The sequence below is a fragment of the Chanodichthys erythropterus genome, chromosome 11 (genome assembly GCF_024489055.1).
Source record: "Chanodichthys erythropterus isolate Z2021 chromosome 11, ASM2448905v1, whole genome shotgun sequence".
In the NCBI taxonomy this organism is placed as follows: domain Eukaryota; kingdom Metazoa; phylum Chordata; class Actinopteri; order Cypriniformes; family Xenocyprididae; genus Chanodichthys; species Chanodichthys erythropterus.
The window spans coordinates 33,352,353-33,374,214 of NC_090231.1; the positions used below are offsets into that span (position 1 = coordinate 33,352,353).

At 36.5% G+C, this 21,862-nt stretch overlaps 2 protein-coding genes across 2 annotated transcripts in view; both read left to right on the plus strand.

Annotated features, from left to right (window-relative positions):
- igdcc4 (immunoglobulin superfamily, DCC subclass, member 4) overlaps window positions 1–5,880 on the plus strand; it is a 90,574-nt gene extending 84,694 nt beyond the window's left edge. Inside the window, exon 20 of the mRNA XM_067400796.1 lies at window positions 662–5,880. Within this exon, the coding sequence (XP_067256897.1) occupies window positions 662–1,192 (531 nt within the window). The 3' untranslated portion in view covers window positions 1,193–5,880. The remainder of the gene's footprint in view (window positions 1–661) is intronic.
- Window positions 5,881–7,596: 1,716 nt separating this feature from the next.
- igdcc3 (immunoglobulin superfamily, DCC subclass, member 3) overlaps window positions 7,597–21,862 on the plus strand; it is a 102,219-nt gene continuing 87,953 nt past the window's right edge. Inside the window, exons 1-2 of the mRNA XM_067400797.1 lie at window positions 7,597–7,660; window positions 21,307–21,612. Coding sequence (XP_067256898.1) covers window positions 7,597–7,660; window positions 21,307–21,612 — 370 coding nt within the window. The remainder of the gene's footprint in view (window positions 7,661–21,306; window positions 21,613–21,862) is intronic.

Sequence of the window (21,862 nt, forward strand, 5' to 3'; positions counted from 1 at the left end):
ATATATATATATATATATATATATATATATATATATATATATATATATATATATATACAATTTTATATACACTACCATTCATATTTTGTAATCAGTAAGATTGTTTTGAAAGAAATTAAAGATGCATTAAATTGACCAAAAGTGACAGTAAAGGCATTTTATAATGTTACAAAAGATTTCTATTTCAAATAAATGCTGTTCTTTTGAACTTTCTATTCATCAAAGGATCCTGAAAATGTATCAGTTTCCACAAAAAAATATTAAGCATGACATCTGTTTTAGAATTTTTTTCATCTTTTCCATCACATGAATAAATTACATTTTAAAATACAATAAAATAGAAAAGTTATTGGTTTGACTTCCTTCAAAAAATATATAAAAAATCTTACCAACCCCAAACTTTTGATACAAGAAAAGTGTAAAATATAATAATAATGTCCTTGAAATTCGGGAGCTTTTCATAGCAAATATTGATATATGTACATCTGTATATGAAATACTGTACCTCATGCAATTTATTTGATTAAAATCTTAAATACTCCAACATTACAAAAAAAAAAAAAAAAAAAAAAGTACACCCATATTAGGAATACTTAAAAAAAAAAAACATTGGAAGAGTTTTGTTTGACATTAGTTTCCTTGTGATGTGCTGTCTTTGCAGAGCGGGCATGTGGAGAGGCTGTATTCCCTCAGCAAGAACCAGGTGGAGGCTGAAGTCATTGTGCATTCACAGCTGTCTAACACGACGGCTGACCAGGGTCCACAAAGCGACATGGAGCTCTGTCTCGAGTCTCCATCTTCCCAGCACCCTTCTCCTGGAGACAAGGCAACTCCATCAACCCCTCATCCACCTTGTGCTCACAGCGAGGACAACCACGAGACTCAATCTCCATCTCCAACCCCCAGCACTCACATCTCTGAAGTTCTGTCCAATCACAATGGACCACTTGAGAGTGGGTTTAGCCAGCCGACAGTGGGTTGTGCCAAAAACCAAGGAGTGGGGCTTACTAATGGCTTCCACTCGTCCAAACCCCTTCGGTCAAAGGCAGAGACCCTGGAGAACGGGGCCCATAGACTGTGCCCCACAGGAAAGGTTCTGTCCTCACCAGGTCTCCCCGCTTCCCCCTCATCCTTCGCCAGCTCTGGCCTTGTCCATTCTACCTCAGGGGCGCATAACTATGTGTACCCCTAAGCTGGAAGGAAGAGAAATGTAATAAATGGTGTTCCTCAAGTTCTGGGACAGAAGGACAACAGAGGAGACCAACGAGTGGCACCTTCTTGCTGGGGGAGTTGATGTTTTCTCGTAGCCACGTTCGCCTCCTCTCACGGCTGTTTTATTGCAACCTTTTGGTTCCATTATTTTATATGTATGTACATATAGAATTATTTTTTTAGGACTAGTATCCATGGATATGCATTTTATGGCATATCAGTGGCACACTTTAATCCCTCTTTGTGTGCATGTATGGAATGTGCTGAAGTGGTTTATATGTTTACATGCACACATGAAGTCAGAGTGTTCTTACTCTGAGGTGAAGTCGAAGGATCCTGAAATCATCCCAGCATATGGAAACAAAACTCATTCACGGGACAGATGTCACGGATCGATCCCAGATCAGTGCCAGTAGGTGGAGATCCATTTTGTCAGAGAAGATTACCCTGCCACAAAATACCACCTCCTGCTGTCTCAGGGTTGCCACACACAAACACATAGATCCGTGCTTTCAAAATGGTTATTACAGGAAAATAGCACCTTCTTCAGCTCTACATGGATATTACGTAACCGTCTATCCGAGTTTAAAGGGATTGTGCACCCATCAATGAAAATGTGGTCATTTTTACTCACCCTCGTGTCGTTCCAAACCTGTGCATGGACAAAAACGTCTTAAAAATTTCTTGTTTTGTTCGCAGAAGGAAGAAAGTCATACAGGTCTGAAACAACATGAGGGTGAGTAAATAATGACAGAATTTTCAGGTTTGGGTCCTTTAACTTGATCAGATCAGAGGTACATCTTCACACACTTGCACGCAAACACCATCCTGACAACGATACGAATAAAAACACACATTCCCTGACTGGAGCGTAGCATCTCAGGAGTCTCAAATTCAAGGTGCATTTGCATATACATCAAATACATGTAGAAAACCATGACAAAAATGAAGAAAAAAATAGTGAAGGAAAACAATACAAAAAGAGTCATGTACTTTTTGTATCATTTCAACTCTGAGTGTACTTGTAAAGACACATCACACTGATTCATGCTCCAAGTTTCTCTCAGTCAACAGCTCTACCTCATTTCTTTACAGGATTGTTTTTTTTTTTTTTTTTTCAGTGTGATTTTATGAGTATAATTAAGGCGGCGGCGACTTGTGTGCGTTTTTAAGCCGTCTGATTCATAGCCTTTGGATAATAGCAGAATCTACTGCCCTTCTCACTCTGTGTCTGTATTCTTGTGTAACGGTTACTGAAACTTTCGTCTCTGGTTATTAGCCTGTGTGCAAGCATGTGGTCATTCGCTTGTGTAGTCCTTTGACATGGGAGACAAAAAACTTGATCATCACAACAGTTTTGCAATATACCCTTCAGGTGAAGGGATATAAAAACAATAGAAGGCTAAACACACGATTTAACTCAAGACCTCAAGGTTTGTGTCCATAAGATCTACCTGTTGACATGCCAGTCATCTCTTTTTCTCAGGAACTTCTACACAGGGAGTCTGAGAAGAACATTTTCAGCCAAACTAGGAAATAGCCTCCATCTCTCAGACAGGTCTCATGCCGTACCTTATACTCTGTCTTTTGGCCACGTGTCTGCCACCATTTAGGGTTCATCTGGAACTGTAAATAAACTTTGTTCTCCATGCAAAATCATGCATTGCTGCTGAGAGCAGGCTCTGTATCTGTTGTGCTTCCTTTTTATGCATTTTTTAATGCTTATTTAAAGTAGTATCTTTTATGTTAAAGCTGTTATATTGGAAGAGAAACATCAACAACTCTCAAACTCTTGCTGTCTTTCTTCAGGTCATTGACAGGACTGCCCATAATGCCAACGACAACTCTAGGTCTAGTCAGTCTTTGTCATTGCCACAGTTCAGCTGTTTGTCTTTGATTTTTGACTCCTAATTCAATAATTTCACAGAATAGTGCTTTGGTGCTAGAGCAAGACTAGGTTCCTTTTAAGATGGTCTTTTAAACATTCCAGTTTTTGTATGTACAGCAGGCCAAACTCAGGGCTGATCATGTAGGAAATGAAGATGATGAATGTCTGAATTATTCTGGCTGCTTTTTTAACAACGTACAGTAAGCATCTCATACACCGTCAGTTGTCTCAGTTCTAGATGTTTTAGTGGCCAGTCAACAACTCATCCTTGATCTGTAGATTTAGAGTTGATGATTTTACTGAGATTATAATGTATTTGCTCAATATGCTTCCTGTCAGTTCTGTGTTAGAGGAATAGCTCACACCCAAAATGAGAATTATGTCATCATTTACTCACCCTCACGTCGTTCTAAATCTGTATCAATTACTTTTTTCTGCAAAAAGAAGATATTCTGAAGAATGTTTCTAAAACAACATTGGAACATATTGACTTCAATTACAGTATATGGACAAAACCAGTGTTGGCAAAGTTACTGTAATGCATTACAATATTACGTTACTCCCTCAAAAAGTAACTAATTGCATTATTTAGTTGCTTTTTATGAAAAGTAATGTTGATACATTACTTTTGCGTTACTTTTTCTCACCTGGGTTGGGCTTGCTTGTTTGTTTTTTAATAACAACAAAAAAGTTATACTTTTGGCAAATATAAAAGCCCTTTCACACCAAAAGTGAAATAGTGAATAAGCCTCAGGCTGAATGAAATGCATATTTACGCCTGTAGAGTAGATGGCACAGCTCAAGACATTGGTTAATAAAGTGAGATTAAATACATAAAGTATATTTGTGTAACTTAATATGGTTATTACAGGTTTGCCTAAAATTCTGAGATTGCATTTCACTGTTTTTATTCATTTTGAGGAATACTGAATGTTTTAATGCAAGTGAGATGAGTAAATGCATGTTCACATTTAGTCTACAACTACAATAACCATCATGTTCACACAGCGCACATAAACACCTCTGCACTTTATTTCTCTCAACATGGGGACAGTAGAGCTGTCAGTCAATAAATGTGAAAAAGTAACTTTGTTGTAAAACTAGTTACTTGAAAAAGTAATCTGATTATGTAACTCAATTTACTTGTTATGCATTACCCTCAGAGATTGTTCAAAATATCTTCTTTTGTGTGCTAAATGGTAGCAGAATTTACATTTTGGGGTAAATGATCCATTTAAACTGCAAAAAAGGGTCATTTTGATTTTCATAAACAGTTACATTGCCACGCAAATCATTCTTGTGCATATTTTTTTCTGTTCTGATATGTTTGTGTTGTCAAACAGACAGTCTTAGCTTTGCTCCTGAGTCTTATACATCAGATTATAGTGTTAGCACATGCCACCTACAGCATTAGGAATGTGTGGGGAAAATAAACTGACTTCTTGTTTTGTCTAAAAATAAGGAAATTGTGGTTTCGCCAGGGTCAGCAGGTGTCTTGTCACTCTTAGATATGCGTGTTATTGTTCAGAAAGAGCCCTTCAGGATAAGTTATAATTCAGATACCTCATTTGCTGCTTGTTAATTTAATTGCAGATATATCTTCTACATGCACATATAGTTACACGTGTAAAGGAATCGGAAGTTTGGATCAGATTCATATGTGTTTGGCAGCAGTGTTTTCTTAAACTGGAGGAGTTGATTGTCTCATTTTACCTCATTTTGAAGCTACAGGCTGGTTTCTGCTCCACTATATTAAGCAAAAGAATGGTTGTCATTTGTGTTTATCTGGAAAAGTCTGTGATTTTGCAGAGCAATGGATAGCAAAATGCTTGAAATGAGAGTTCAGAAGACCAGAGGGTTCCCCTGTCAAGCCATACCTCTCATAACAGACACAAGGTTGCATGTGGGCCATTTTTATACTGTGTGTATAATCAGTGTTTATTGCTCAGGTGCCGTGTCTTTGCATTAAAACTCTGGCTTACTCTGATGTAAGGCAAATGTGCATTGAAGTATGAAAACCTCACCTGTCCTCCTAGGAAATAAAGGCTTTAACATCTGAGGAAAAGCAACAACAAATAGTAACACTGATACAGACAATTTTCTAAAGAAATTCTAATGGCTGTTTTCTCTTTGGTGCTTTGTGGCTACCTTTCTATTCTGGTGATGTGAAAATTCATCCTTTTTTTTTTTTTTTTTACTTTTTTCCCCAACCAGCAGACCTGTGCTTTTCTGAGATTCTCAGCACACATACTGTGGACACATTTGTGTAACACCAGCAGCAGTATGGCCTCTTGATGTCTGTCAGTATATGTGAGAGACAAAACATCAGTCTCTGCACACGCAAAACTACACTATCCCAGTAAGATTACAGCATGTGTCTGTCTCTTATCTGTATGTTCTCATGGCCTTCTTTGTAAAATCAAATCTAAAGATTGTAAAGGGTTTTAAGTTAGAGGTAAAGAGATTGAAGAAGCGTTCATTGACCATTTAGTTTCTGAGATATGGGTAATACCTTTTAACCCCCATAGAAATGTTACTCAACAAGCCCTATGATCTGTAAATCTTGTTTCCTTCACTGTGACATCAGTCATTCATAGTCAGAATATAAAAGAAAGCTTCAATTTACTCACTTAGATTGGATCTAATCTTTTTAACAGGAACAAATGTGCCCTATGAATAATTGATGGAATGAAATAATTATATCTGATGACTGATCAAATGTTGGTACTCAATTATATCATATACATGAGCTGTGAAGGGTGGAGTTTGATGTTAGATGGATGGATGCAGTGGAGGACAATATGATGTTATAATCTTTATGTTCTTTCTCTGTCACTGTCTCTGTGAGGTTTGCAGCATCTAAGTCTTTGCAAACTTGTACTATGTAAATAAACATCTTAATAATAAAAAAAAAGTCCTCTTTTCATTTCTTTAAAGCAGTAAGCTAGAAGTTAGAGTTTTCTAAATTAAAAAGTTTAAATTTTCAATTGAATCAGTGTATCAAATCTGCTGTTCGGAGCACCAAAGTCACGTGATTTCAGGCGTTATGGTTGGCAGTTTGACACGCGATCTGAATCATGATTCGATACACTGATTCATTTGTGCTCTGAATCTTCCTGAAGCAGTGTTTTGAAATCGGCCATCACTAAATAAGTCGTTATTTTGTCTTTTTTTGGTGCTCCAAAAATATTCTCGTCGCTTTATAATATTAATATTGAACCGCTGTACTCACATGAACTGATTTAAATATGTTTTTAGTACCTTTATGGATCTTAAGAGAGAGGAAATGTCATTGCTCCCTATGGAGGCCTCACTGAGCCATCGATTTCAACTAAAATATCTTAATTTGTGTTTCGAAGATTAACGAAGGTTTTACGGGTGTGGAACGGCATGAGGGTAAGTAATAAATGACTGATTTTTTTTTTATTTATGGGTGAACTAACCCTTTAATAATATTTCTTGTAATCTGTTGCCAAAATTTAATGGAGTAGGTATAGGCTATATAACATATTAGCTACTTTTTACAGTGTATCAATTGTTTTACGTTTAAAATGATTTTACTAATATTAACAATAACACTAGGCCTAAATAATATGTAGTAGGCCTACCTATAATATGAGTCAAAGCAACGCATTTCTGGTTTGGTGTCAGTGTAGTGGTCCTTGAGTCATACTGGTGGATCTGAGGGTGCATGTAAACATTGGGCAATACATGGCAACCTTGTGTTCATTGCTTGTTGAACAGCCAATAGATGGCACTCTTTTATCGTTGTTGCCCTATGCCTGAAATTTCAAGTTTTAAATAAAGCGAAATAATATTTATAACAACATTTCTAAATAATAACATTTTTTAAACATCAGGATCGATAATCGATTTCTTTATCTTTAAGATAAATGATTCAGTAAACGATTATGTTGATCATGAAGGAGGAGGATGGTTATTATTCTTTTAAAAATGTCCAATAATGAAAGCTATTAATTATAACTTTATCATTAGCAGCAGCACACTGGGATTAACTACACTTCATTCGATCAGTAGCCTATTTCTTTTTTCTACCTTTATTAGTTTGTGCCTTAAAGTCTTTGTTAAGCTCTGACCTCTTTATTATAAAATATATTATATATACGATCATTTTTATGTCCTGCACACATAACCAGACGACATACCTTTCATCTAGCTCTCTGTTTTGTCTTTTGTTCTATGAGAGAGAGAGAGAGAGAGAGAGAGAGAGAGAGAGAGAGAGAGAGAGAGAGAGAGGGAGAGGCGGTCTGTGTGAGCTCAGAAAGGTGGATGAGCGCGTGTGCTGGTCGCGAGGAGGAGAGAGAGCGCGAGATGCTGCTGACACATTCCTAGAAAGATGTGTAAAATGGCGCAAGTATGTTGGAGCCACCGGCTGTAGTTTGGCTCTAGAGGAGCTTATCACTGCTTTCACATCCTTGTCTTCGCTCTTGCCTCACCTTCTTTTTTGCATCTCGTGTACATTTCAATGTGATTAAATGGCTTCCAGACGGCGCCGTCAGGCTCCATGCTCACTCGGAATACTCCTGCTCGCTTTTGTCGGTAAGTGTGTGATTTCTCTCCGAGAACCTCGCGGTATTGGGCCACTTGGTCAGTGCGATTGACTGTGAACTTGACCATATTGCAGTCGGATTCAGATATGTTTATTAAGCGGTTGTAGCGTTTGTGTTTACTGCTGTAGTAGGGTGGGTGTGTTACATGTAGATGTTACATACTGAAGCATGAATTGATTTTGTGAATGGAGAGTTCCGCGAGCTTGCTCACACGTTATATTACGGTTTCATGCAGTTTTCAGACACTGAAAAATTTTATGATGTCAAGTACACTTATAATGAGACATATTTACCACGTGTGTTGCATGTTGGATGTGGAATATTACAATGAAATTCTAATCATATTACTTCTTGAGCAATGTGTCAGCAATATGAAATATTGAGTTATGTGCAATCTATAGAGTCACTTAAGACATGACATTGCCCTTGATCCTTGAAGTGCTTAGTGTGTACTTTGATTAATTTAATAGTAGCCTATATCTTTGTGCATTTTTTAATTTATCATGACAGCATTTTCTTCCTGCTTAAATTACTTATTTTGCATGCTTATATTGCCAAATCATTAATATGCACACACAAAGTGAAAGAAAAAAATAAAATGTGCAAATAATGTTAAAATAGTCCTAATATTTGTAATACACAATGAAATACAATAGGCTATACAATATAAGCAGAGACTGATAGGTGTGCAGTTTCATATTCTCTGATTTAAAGACTTGAATAGCTATTTTAGATCTTTCTGTTATTTGACATATTCAGCACTCTAGGCATGTCTATAGATCTATTAACAGTGACATTCACAGTTCAGGTTTTCTAACATGTATTATTCATTTATTGTGGTTTAGGTTTTAAGTGATAACTTAAAAGGGAAGATGCTGAATATTTATATCTGAAGTGCAGGAATATTTCCTAAAATATAGTAGCTCTTCCCTCTCAGCCCACAGGTGAGCAGCTTGCATCTGTTGTCTGTCATAGACAGCAGGAGCTCCGACTGATTGCTTCCTTTTATTCTGCTTCCATTGTAGTGAAAAAGTGAGGAAAGAACTGAAGGCTGCTGTTGTCTTGAAGATTGTGTGTCAAGGCTGTCTTTCACTTCTCCTTTAAATTTCCTTGGTTCTTTTGTTCCCCTGTAATTGTCAGTTCGTGTATGTGAGCCTGTTGGCTTGGGCTGGAGGGCAGTGTGCAGGATGTGTGCTTATGGAGCATGACATCTAGGGAATGAGGATTTTGCTTGGCATTCACAAAGCTCATTTAACTGCCAACTAGTACAATCATCAAACAAACCATGTTCGTGCTGAGGTCACGTATTAAAATGATTGGCTTATACTGAAGTCTTGCTTCCGGTCTTCGTTGTAGGGTGCCATCACAGAGCTGCCAATCAACAAAGAACTTTGAGAGAGGAGGAAAGATTGAGTTGGAATAGCATGGATTGGGTTGTTAAATTACTCAGTGTTTTTTTTTGTTATCTCCCCAGGGAGGTTGTGGAATATGTTTTTTGTTGTTGTTCTTTTATGCTGGATAAGCCAAGATAAAGCAGGATGAGAGCAGATAAAGAGCAGAAGCCATTCAAGAAAAGGAATAAAAATTCACAATATAATTAATACATCAAGATTTAAAAAAAAAAAAAAAGAAAAAAACTTGATGAGATGTTGTAAATGTCAAAAGACTGATGTTGTATTTGAGGTTTAAAATACACGATACAATTAATAATTTCAGTTTTGTGTAAGCTATGTAAGCTTGTTTCCACAAAATGTTCCCTTGATTTATCATAATTGCAATTTCATTTCTCATAATTGTGATTTTTATATCTCATTTGTGGGTTTATATACAGTGCTACTATTCAAAAGTGTCATGAAACTCTAGATGGTGCAGTCTGATAGGTCCTTAACTCAACCTGCTTGCAATCACATCATTCTCTGTAGGTCACAATTGATTGGCTACTGTACTGATACAGCAGGAACCAATGAGCTTGCGTGCTCAACCTTCAAATGCTTGGTAAGCATTTGCTTTAGCAGTGCAGCGTGCTTTCACCCTCCACCTTCTCCAGCTTATTCATGTACACTATATTGTACTGCAGCAGCATGTCTTACTTGCTCACAGCAGTGTCTCGTGGCAGTAGCAAGTCCCATACTTGGCAATAACCTACAGCAGCAGCAGCAACATAGCAGATCTATTCTGCCAAGATCATATATATATAAATTTCAGCATCATTACTCCAGTCTTCAGTGTCACACGATCCTTCAGAAATCATTCTAATATGCTGATTTGGTGGTTAAGAAACATTTCTTAATATTATGCTTATATGCTTAATATTTTTGTGGAAACTATTCTTCTGGATTCTTTGGTGAATAGAAAGCTCAAAAGAACAGTATTTATTTGAAATATAATTCTATTGTAATGGTATACATTTCTTTACTGTCACTGTGTCATTGTTGCATAAGTATATCTATAAAAAACCTTACTGACCCTTTTGATCTTTTGAACTATGATGTATCTTTATATTTTACAGTATGGCATTATATCTCACAATTTGATTCTATTTAAATCTTTATCTCACAATTACTTTATTTATTTATTTTTTACTCTGAGGTGGAAACAGACTTCCATAGTAAGCAAAGGTTTAACAATTTAAGCATTAATATTTCACTTGTGTGACCCTTTGTGAACAGACCTCCAGGTTGTGAGAGAATACAATAAATGAAAGTGCTTTCTCAGAGAGAAGAAGAGAAGTATGCTTATTATGGCCACGTTCTCATGGGAAGGTGAAGGCAACACCATTGCGTCCACAGGCTAAGTATGAAGTTCAAACAGAAGGCTTGAATGAATGCATAATATATTTTTTGCTTATAATATGCCTGAATATTCAGCAATCTATAGAAATATACGTACCTCACTGAAGGATTTAATACTCTCACTGAGCTCCAATTGAGCAATAAGAACTTTAATTGAAAAATTCCTCACATATATACCGGACCACGCAAGTTGGTCCAGTATTAAATCTGTGACTGTAAAAACAACCCGCTCCAGTTATAGAGTGATGATGAGGATGATTATAGGTTTTAAGGTCACCCTACAAAGAATGACTTTTTCTTTTGCCCCCTCTTTGGCCTCAATCTAAGAGTTCTTTCTGTAAATCTTGACAAAAGAAAGGGGCTGAAAGCAGCCATCACTCTGACAGCATGTTTCAGTGCTTTGTCACAGGAAATCAAAACAAGACCTGCAGTGTGCAAAAGGCTGTCACACCAAAACCCTGGGAAGAGATGCAGAAATGAGGAAAGGAAAAGGGTTTGCTATTTGAATTAAGCAGGTGAGGCTATACAGATGCCCTGTTTACTAGCAGAAGGCTCTGTAAAGAGATGACGGAGGATGCTGATAAGGAGGTGGCACCGGGGCCCCTGGACAGGTCATGTTAAACCATTGATATTTAGAGTGAGAGGCAAATGACTGTTTAGAGTGGAATTATCCTTTGCTAATGAAACTGGGCTGTTCATGGTCGGTGCACGCTTTAATTCACTGCATGATTGGTGTAATATTTCACCAACTCAAGGTCAGAGAGAATTTAAGATTTTGCCATTTAGCATTTAGTTATAATCACATTTATATGATCCAGTGCAGGATACATTTTTCTTTGCAGTCGATGATCTAATCTGCACAGGAGTATTGATGCTGAAATATATAAAGCTTGATTGAGTCCTTTTTCACAGGAATAAGACCAGCTCAGTATTTGCTCTTCTTGACCTTGGTTTAGAACCAAGTCTAAATACAAGGGTACAAAAATACCATTTACCATTTAAAGCTTTTCTAAAAATAGTCATAATTTTAAACCATCCTCTAATGGGGTAAGTTTTTGTTTGCAAGTGAAACAATACAATCTACATGAACTACAGGCATAGTTCGTTTAAAAAGAATAATATACCATCATCTACTCACTCTAATGTTGATTAAATATTATGTTTTTATGTTATTTTACAGAATATCCATTCTGTTCTTTCAAAAATGAAAACTGTCATCATCTACCCTCATTTCGTTCCAAGCCATGACTTTCGTTCATCCTTGAAACATATCTGAAGAGTCTTTTTTTAAATGTATTTATTCTTTAATTATTTTGAAAGTTCACGCTACCAAAAATGTTGTGCATCAAAAGTACAAAAAGGCGCTTTGAAGGTAATTTTCATGTCTCTTCATAAGACTTGGATGAAACCGCTTCATTCACATTCACGTCTTTTTGAGTAAATTAATTTTCATTTTTGGGTGAACTATAAGGTGAACTGTAACCTTAAACCTTTCTTAACCTTTCTTCAGTAGAAAAGAAATTAAGGCTTTTGAGGAAAACATTCCAGGATTTTTCTCTATATAGTGGATCCCAACGACTACCAACGGGTTAACGGTTGAAATTGCAGTTTCAGTGCAGCTTCAAAGGGTTCTACAATCCCAGTCGAGGAATAAGGGTCTTATTTAGCGAAACAATCGTTCATTTTCTAAAAAAAAAATACAAATTCATATATTTTTAACCACAAATGCTTGTCTGCAACTAGCTCTACAATTCGCCGTGCATTACATAATCACATTGGAAAGGTCATGCGGGACCTTGAGCACAGTCTTAGAATGTTTTAGATAGTCGTTAAATGTGTGCCTGGCTTAAATCAAATGGTCCAATTTGTTGTTTTTTTTAAATATAAACATTTAAATCTTGGCTGTCATAACTGATTTATTCAGACATGCATTAAATATTGAAGAACATTAAAAATTATAATAAATATGTAACGCGCATATATTTATTCTGCTTTCTAGAGTTCAGAGTTCTAGAGTTCATTTTTATAGCTGACTGAGTTTATGGTCACTGAATATGTTTTTCTGAGGTAAATGTGATGTTACGTGACATTGTTTACAAGCTGTTTTAATTGACGTCTTTCCAAGGTTGAAACACTGATTGAGCAGTTACATTATATGGATTTCGGTAAGTTGTACTGTATCTTTTAACATACCTTCAGATGTTTAGTCATGTTTATTTTGCGCTGTAACTGGTATTAAAGCGGAGAGGTTCACATGTGCTTCTCTTTAACTGAGGCGCTAAAGCGATCTGTCATGCCACATTAAACAGCACCAAAACGGTATTTATTTTTTGAATCTCATAATAAGATGGAAATCTGAGGCTTCATATCAAAAGTAACAAATCACAAAGATTATTGCGATTTATTGGTTGAGACACGGGCTACATGTTCTGTTCATTCATCAACTGAAAACAGACTAGACTAATCAATTCTTTAAATTGATTAAAATCGAGAATTTTTTTTTTTTTAGAAAAATTACATAGTTTCGCTAGATAAGACCCTTATTCCTTGGATGGGATCATGTAGAGCCCTTTGAAGCTGCACTGAAACTGCAATTTGGACCTTCAACCCGTTGGTAACCGTTAAAGTCCACTATAAAGATAGAATCCTGGAATGTTTTCCTCAAAAACTATAATTTCTTTTTGACTGAAGAAAGAAATACATTAACATCTTAGATGACGTGGGGGTGAGTAAATTATCTGGAAATTTTAATTCTGAAGTGAACTAATTCTTTAACTGAGGTAGAATATCATGAAAGTTGTTCATACTACTTGTACTCTTCGTTCCAAGTCTTTTGAAGTCATATGACAAATCAAACATAGGACATTGGTAATACAAGCAAGAAAAATAAAAACGAAATGTGTGAATATTCTTCTCTTTTGAATGTGTTGCACTAGTTCGTACAGGTTCTGCTTGAACAAGTGGCAGTCAGGAGTTGATGAAATGGTCTGTTCTTCGCATAACTTTAGAAGACTTGGGATATACAGTAGTGCACAGGTCTAATGCACTACTCTCTTAGTATTTTATGCCAGTTGTTTACTTTGGAATCTGACAGCTGCAGGTACTTCATACATTGTGTGAAAAACAGCTTGGATATTCAGCTAAATAACTTCTTTTGTGTTCCTTGGAAAAAAAAAAAAAATCACAAGTGTTTCAGGCCTCATGAGGGTGCGTACATGAAAATCCCATGAATGTCTCTTCTTCGTATTTCTTTCTTCCTTCTAGCTGAAAATTGTAGGCTTCAGCTGGGTGGAGAGAACAGTGATTGAGGCTGATGTGGTGTGGCGTGTTGTTTTGAGTGTCAGTGGTAAACCCCTGTGTGAGCATCACTCAAAGGCACTCTGTGTGAGTCTGCCTGGCAGGCTGCAGGACTCACGCTGTGCTAATCCTGAACACTTCTCAAAAGAGGAGTCACTGTGAGTGTGACTGCTGCTGTATACTTGTTCGTGTATTTTTGTTTTTTCCTCATCTTTCTTTCTTTCTTTCTTTCTTTCTTTCTTTCTTTCTTTCTTTCTTTCTTTCTTTCTTTCTTTCTTTCTTTCTTTCTTTCTTTCTTTCTTTCTTTCTTTCTTTCTTTCTTTCTTTCTTTCTTTCTTTCTTTCTTATTCTTTGCTCATTTTATCTCTTCACTTCTTAACCTTGTTTTTTCCCCTCACATTTGCTGTATGTTACTCTGTCTCTTCTGATTAATGTCTCATCTGAGTTCAAGCAGCCTTCTTTAAAAAACTCTAATCAATAACTGCATGGGCTTACTGCTGCTGCTGATGCCTTCATTGAACATGGATGCTTAACGGAAGCATGATCTTTTAGTGAAAAAATATTGCTGCAGGCAGCAATGAACATGGTCCATGCTAAATAGAGAAAAACAGACAGGTGACAGCAAGATTTAGAGAATGATAATGTAAAAGTTTAAAGTATTTGTTTGGTGAAAGAATGTAACATTCTTTAATTAAAAAAAAAAAAAAAATCATGAAAAATGTGTATATACACTAGGTTTAGTATGTGGTACTTGCGTATAGTTCATCAAGGCAGCATTTTTTTTTTTTTTTTGGTCAAAAATACAGTAAAAACAAAAAAAATTGTGAAAAATTATTACAATTTGAAAAACAATTGTGTGTATATATTAATATTATAATAGTAATTTAAATGTATATTTATTACTATATATTTATACAGTTTTAAAATGTAATTTATTCCTGTGGTGGCAAAGCTGAATTGCTGCTTAATATTTTTGTGGAAACTATGATACATTTTTCCAGGATTCTTTGATAAATATAAGGAGCATAACTTATTTGAAATTCAGTATAGAATTCAATGTCTTTGCTGTCATTGTTGATCAATTTAATGCATTCTTGCTGAATAAAAGTAAAAAATTTCTTAAAACCTTACCTCAAACATTTGAGCATTTGCACTTGTCTGTGTACATGAACTAAGTGTAAGGTTGCTATCTAAAAATGTAAGCTTCAAGAGTTTAAAAAGGTTCAAAAGCAGAAGGTTTCAAGCGCCACAGCATCAGATCACACTGCATTAATTATATGATAATATATCAACACATGAATTATTGTAGTTTGAGGAATTCCAGTTGTAAGTTATGCATGAGCGACATCAACATCAAAACTCAAAAAGATCTTAACATTATGCTGTGCATCCCTGGTGTTTTATCATCTAAGGGAAGGGAAGATTTGAACACTGATATAGTGAAGAACCCAGTGAGAAGTTTTCAGTTGCTCTGGGGACGTGTGTGTAACCCTGAGAATGACGCGCTGCTGGAGCTGCAATAAAACCTTGTTAGAAGTCAGAGAAGAAAACTGTGTTCGATAATAAAACTGAGATTGACAGAAGAGCTTGATTCTTGCTTCACAAATGCAGCAGGAACAAAAGAGTGACTTGGAGAGGAACAGCAGCGAGATAAGAAAGACCTGAAGAGATAACTCAAGCCCCTCAGCCCACTTTAGTAACATAATGAGAGGCTGTTTTTCTGTCTTTCTCTCCCTCTTCATTTATTTGTCATATGATCTGCAGGAACGAGCGAGTCAATGCATTCCATGGCTGTACTTATAGGGAGTATATTTTGGGGCTGGAATTTGAGCGATGATGCCAGAGTTGGTGTCTAACTGTGCCCTCGTGACCCCCGCCTCCCAAACTTCAGATGGATTCCTGAGCCACAGGCAAAGGCTGCTACTGCTTAGCCGATCAGTGACTGAAACTCGATACCTCCAGTGCAGAGCACAAGAGAGTCCGTTAAGCTCTACCTTTTTATCGCACTAAGTCAGGGCAGACTGCTATTTATTATTCGTCCCTGATCGGTGTGGGTTTCACTGATCTGCTAGAGGACATTGTTATTAAAAGAGAACATTTAGTGAGAATTAAGGCCCTTTCACACCAAGGATCTAAATTTTAAAGTGCCCCTATTAAGCTATTTTAAAGGCATATAAAAAAACATATAAATATAAAAGGCATATCAAAAAACACTTTCATTTTCTCATACTTTGAACATCACCACATTTTTTTAAAGATTCTCAAACGACTCGGCCGAAGATTCAGTCTCTAATTGGTCAGACGGCCCAGTCTGTTGTGATTGGTCTACCGCTTACAGCGCGTGTTGGAAACGAAACGCCCATCAACAAAACTGAACTTCAGCTCCGGAGGCTTCCTAAATCCTCAAGGATTGTACACACTGTAAATACAGTAACGACCCAAACCTCCATCACAAGGACTATTTGAGCAGGAAGTTTCTTAATGATGTGCTACTCCGTTTGTCGTACATTGAGATGTTGCAACTGTAATTCCTCACCATTAGCATTGTAGGTCATTTTAGGTGATAGTATTTCAGTAAGACAGTAATAACATGAGTTAGCCAATTAGACAGAGTCCTACACAATATAAAACACAAAAATATGTATTTTAAATGCTCAGTAGAAAATAAATACATCAGTAATTAATCATATAATTACAGGTTGTGATTTTGAGGAGCAAGGTGGTCCAAATAAAGTGGTTACTGTCCCATCTTTAATGGAGAAGCATTTTGTAAATCTCATTTAGACCTCACAGAGATTTGAGAAGCAGTTGTCAAAAGGCTGTTGTATCACTTTCGTAATTTGAACCACTGACTTGTCACATCCTCATCCTTTGGAAGTGTTTATAAAAAATAGCTTATGCAGAGCAGAAAACAGCATCTTCTTGACATGCACACAACACGAACCAGCTACAGTGTTCGTTAATAGCCCATAGGTGGGTATTATGCAAATTTGTTACACTGTTATGTATGCATGTTATGGAAGCAAGACTGGATGACTTTTTCAGCAGTTCAGAATCGATTGTTTTTTTTTTGTTTTTTGTTTTTTTGAGACAATAACTTTATTTATCGTGCACTTTGAGACTTTGGAGACCTTTTACATTCACAAACAGTTTTATTACACACTGCATGAAAGGTAATATTTTAAAAGAGCATAATGGGACACTTTAAAGAATAGCAGAGTCCACAACTATTATGATAATGGCATAGAGGAACGATATCATTGGAATCACTTTCAGAATGTTTTTTTTTTTTTTTTTTTTCAGCTGATGAATGATAAAAACATTGACAGCCAATCAGAATCCATCCTGCTTTAAGGAGCTCAAGCATTTAAAGTGGTAGATGACAAAACTGCAGTGCATGCTTATAAAAAAGAATGTTATTGTGCGTGGTGTGGACAATACAGTTATCATAATCGGTCTTGGTGTGAAAAGGCCTTTAATGTGGAGTGTGAAGTGTTTTTTTTTTTTGGTTATAGATGCAAACTTCATCTAAAAATGTTAGATAACAACAGGAAAGTTTCTTTAAATAGTATATTTTTCTATCTCCTTTTCTATCTCTCTCCAAACAGTATGTTCTCTATATCTCTTCTGCTGTGATTTCTATCCATACTCTACCTGTCTGCCATCCTACTGTATGTTGCTTAGTGCTGATTTGGTACTGGTCTAGCTGATGAACTAGAAAAACTTTGCTGGTGAACTTGGTCTACCATAGTCTTTCTGCATAAGCTGGTTGCCAAGGTTGGTAGTGCAAGCTAATTTACTGATTTCATCAGCATCCAGAACAGAACATATGTGGCTGAGCAGCCAAGAAGGGTCTGAGTTGTAGCTGAACCCAGAAATAATTCACTATCTTCAAAAGGTCAAATAAATAAATAGTAATAATAATGTGGTGGTGTTTATTTTGATGTCAGTGTTGAAGTACGGTAATAATGAAAATAAATAGCCCCAGTAGGTCTCACTTTCTTCTTGTTTTATATTTACACTAAATAAAAAATTTATGATGTGATGGACTGGCCATTTTTCCAGAGCATTTATCTATAGCCTGAGATGCTGGGATAAACTCCAGCATCCTCATGACTCTATAGGAAAAATGGTTTGGAAGATGGATGGATGGATGGATGGAAAAAATGTACAGGCCCTTGCAAATAGTACACTAGCTTTACACACAAACGTGCACACATATGCCAGTGAATTACATTCGGTTTAAATCAAAGAGACATTTAAAATTTCACTACACTACTGGGGCCGTATTCACAAAACATCTTAAGGCTAAAAGTAGCTCCTAAATTGCAGATTTAGGAGAAACTCATCAAAATAATGGGCGTGTCAGTCCTAATTTTAGGAGTCCTAAATTTTTGCTCTAAGAGTATTTCACAAAGCATTTTAGTGCTAAAACCAGCTCCTAAATCTGTGAAACCTTAGGAGTAATCAAGAGGACTCCTGAGTCACTAAGACCAAATCACAAACAGTCCTAATCCACCCAAAGACACTGAACAGTGAACACCATTGAGGCAATAGCGATAAAGCCTTGGGTGCTGAACCTTTTCTTCATAAATGCATTACATTTTGATTTATAGATTTAAATCTATAATGACATGGCAAAAAAAAAAAAAAAAAAAAAAACTTTAACAAATAGATAAATATTGTCAGATTACCTGTGGCAATGGTTTTCATGAGTTCACACTTACAAATGATTAAATAAAGTAAAAACAATCAAAAAAATAAGCGTATTTGGTGTGCTGTCCAAGGGGATCGAGGGCTCAGAGATGCAGACATCCAAGAGGCGGTCCACAATTCACTGTATATACTAGTTTAATTAGTGACACTTAGCCTACATTTTAAAATCTTTATTTGAATATTGGCAACATTTTTATTAAAAATATTAATTTGAATAGGACAACATTTATATTTTAAAACCTTTATTTGAATATGGCAACATGACACGTCATTCTACAATATTTCTATGATTAAATCGCTGACTCCTCCCCATCAGCCAATCACTGTGTGTATACTCCATAGCAACGAGGTCAACCCCGCCCTTACTCTTAGCTTAAGACTTCAGACTATTCCTTAGTAAAAGTTGGTCTCAGCAGCTTTGTGAATAGGTTTTAAGAGAAAACTCTTTGCTAAAAACTTTTACTGCCATTTAGGAGAACTCTTAGTGGTAAGATACAATATTTTGTGAATACGGCCCCTGATCTAGACAGAAAGTATGACTATATCAATCATGTTCACTGCAGATTCATGGCACTGAGCCATTTATTCCCATTCTCTTCTGATATATGATATCTGCCAGACAGATTAATTGACTTTTACTTGGCCATTTTGAGATTGACATCAGCAGATAATTATGCCCACTTGAATGATTAACAAAAATATTCCTCCCTCCTCTATCTGTTCCTAAATAGCAGCTTTCTTTATAGATAATGCTAATGTTTTACACTACCATTCAAATGTTTTTGGCTCAGTAAGATTTTTTTTTTCTTCAAAAGAAATCAATAATTTTATTCAGCAACAATGCATTAAATTGGTCAAAATGACAGTAAAGATTTTTACATTGTTACATAAAAATGTTGTTGTTTTGAAATTTCTGTTCATCAAAGAATCCTGTAAAAATATTAAGCATTAAACATTTTTCAGCATTGATAATAATAGGAAACTTTACTTGAGCACCAAATCAGCATATTAGAATGATTTCTGAAGGACCATGTGACACTGAAGATGCTGAAAATTCAGCTTTGCAATCACAGGAATAAACTGCATTTTAAAATATATTCAAACAGAAAACAGTTATTTTGAATTTTAATATTATTTGATTATTTCACTGTATTTTAGATCAAATAAATGCAGCCTTGGTGAGCATAAGAAACTTTAAAATATATAAAAAAAATGGTACTGACCCCAAACTTTTGAAAGGTAGTGCATGTTAAAATATTTTAGAGAATTTTTAGTATAGTCCATATTACTTATTCATATAGCCAATAATTTGTTTTTAATTTCAGCATTTAAAGGTGCTAAAGAGGATCTTTTCATCGACTGAGAAACCAAAGACTGTTAGTGAGTATTTTAAATGAGCACATCCATAAGAACAACCCCTCTCCTTCACAGCTCATTTCGAGGAAACGCCTCCCAAAACTCGTGCACGAGTATTGGAACACGAGTGTTTACCACCGGCATTCGCTGTGTCGTGTTAGTGGATTCATTATGTCGGACTCACCGCAGGTAACTCATAATCTGCAGTTGTTACTCCTGTCTCCTGACAAAAACATCGCATGCGGCGCCTGTGGAGTGTGGAAAGTTACTGGAGCGCGCAGCCGCGCTCGTCTCTCACAAGGAACGTCATGGCAGTGATTGACAAGCCAGAGAGCCAATCGTTTACGCGATGATCGCGTAAACGATTAGCTGATGTTTTTAAGGCCCTACCTCGTGCACAGATGATGTATATTAATATTATTCCTTTCAGTGCACCTAAATAGTCTTTTATCAGTTAGTGAAGACAGTTTCAAGTAATATTGCAAAAATGTATGAAACAAAACATCCTCTTTAGCAGCTTTAATACCTTTGGTTTAAAGGGGTCATAGAATGCCACTTTTAGAAGATATGTCTCTGATGTCCCCAGAAGTGTGTATGTGAAGTTTTAGCCCAAAATACCCAACAGATTTTTATAGCATGTTAAATTTGTCACTTTTTGAGAGTGAGCAAAAACGCTCTGTTTTTGTATGTGTCCCTTTAAATGCAAATGAGCTGCTGCTCTCAAGAAGAGGGCGGAGTTTCAAGAGCTTGTGTTAGCAGCGCCGATTACCTCACGCAGACTCACTGAAAATGTCAGAAACTGTTCAGCCTTTTATGTTCAAACCAGAGTCGGACAATGATGGAGAGACTCAAGAAGAAATGATGTAGAATGCAACAGGACGTGGGATATCTTAAAGTCATTCATTAGCATATTCTGTAATGATAATCTATAATTCGCTCATGTGGGAACTGTTGTAAGATCATACAGAGCCAGAGAATATATGCTGCATGAAGATAGAACAGGTATAGTTTAGTTTAATTACGGTTATAACTTATGTTGTCATCTTGCTTTTATGACATGCTATTGCATTTGTGTTACTGTAATGCAATAACATGGCCTCACCCCCCTTTGTTGCGTGTTCTCAGGAGCAGGGTTTGTGTAATTTTTAGGGTTAGTGATGTCACCAACCCAGGAAGAAGCTTGTTGTAGTCCCTACCAGCCATTTGTTGTAGTCCTTAAAAAGAGAATTCTTTAAAATAAAACATCTCCCTTTGCTTTGAACTTTGAGCATCCTAACTTTGCAGATGTTGTTGATGCTCTAACAGCAACATTACTCACTAACTAAAGTTAAAAAAGTGAAATCATAACCAACCACCCCTTTAAATTGTAATACTCTGAGCAAAGCTCTCTGAGTAAAGCCTTTCATTTGCATTGTCTCCATAGTGCAGTTTTAATCTCTGTGTCTTTTTGTGTGTGTGTGTTTGTACCTACTAGGTATGACATCTGGGGCCGAGCTGTCATTCACCCTGGAGCCCAGTGACATCATCGCTGTTCAGGAACAACCTCTGATGCTGCACTGTCAGGTGGAGGGGATCCCACCCATCACCACGCAGTGGAGACGCAACGGAGCGCTGATTGTGGAGGACCAAAACTATGTCATGTTTGCTAATGGCTCGCTTCTGATTGGTCATTTCCAGAAGACCAAGTCTGATGGCTCGTCTGATGAGGGAGACTATGAGTGCATAGCCCAAAATTTCTTTGGGCTGGTCTTGAGCCGCAAAGCCAGAGTTCAGGCTGCTAGTAAGTAGCTTTTAAGAATTTTGTAATTGAGAGATATATTATATCATATTATCTGTCTTCAATAGTCATTTTTTATAAACATCATTTACATACTGAATAAATATTAATATTATTATAATCATCATGAGAGAAGGCAGGTTATGTTTCTTGGCACTCTTGAAAGTGTCTCCGCCCCCAAATGGGCCACTGTGAAAAATGTCTAGATACACCACTGCCAGCAGATATTGGTGCTGTTAGATTGCCCCGAGAA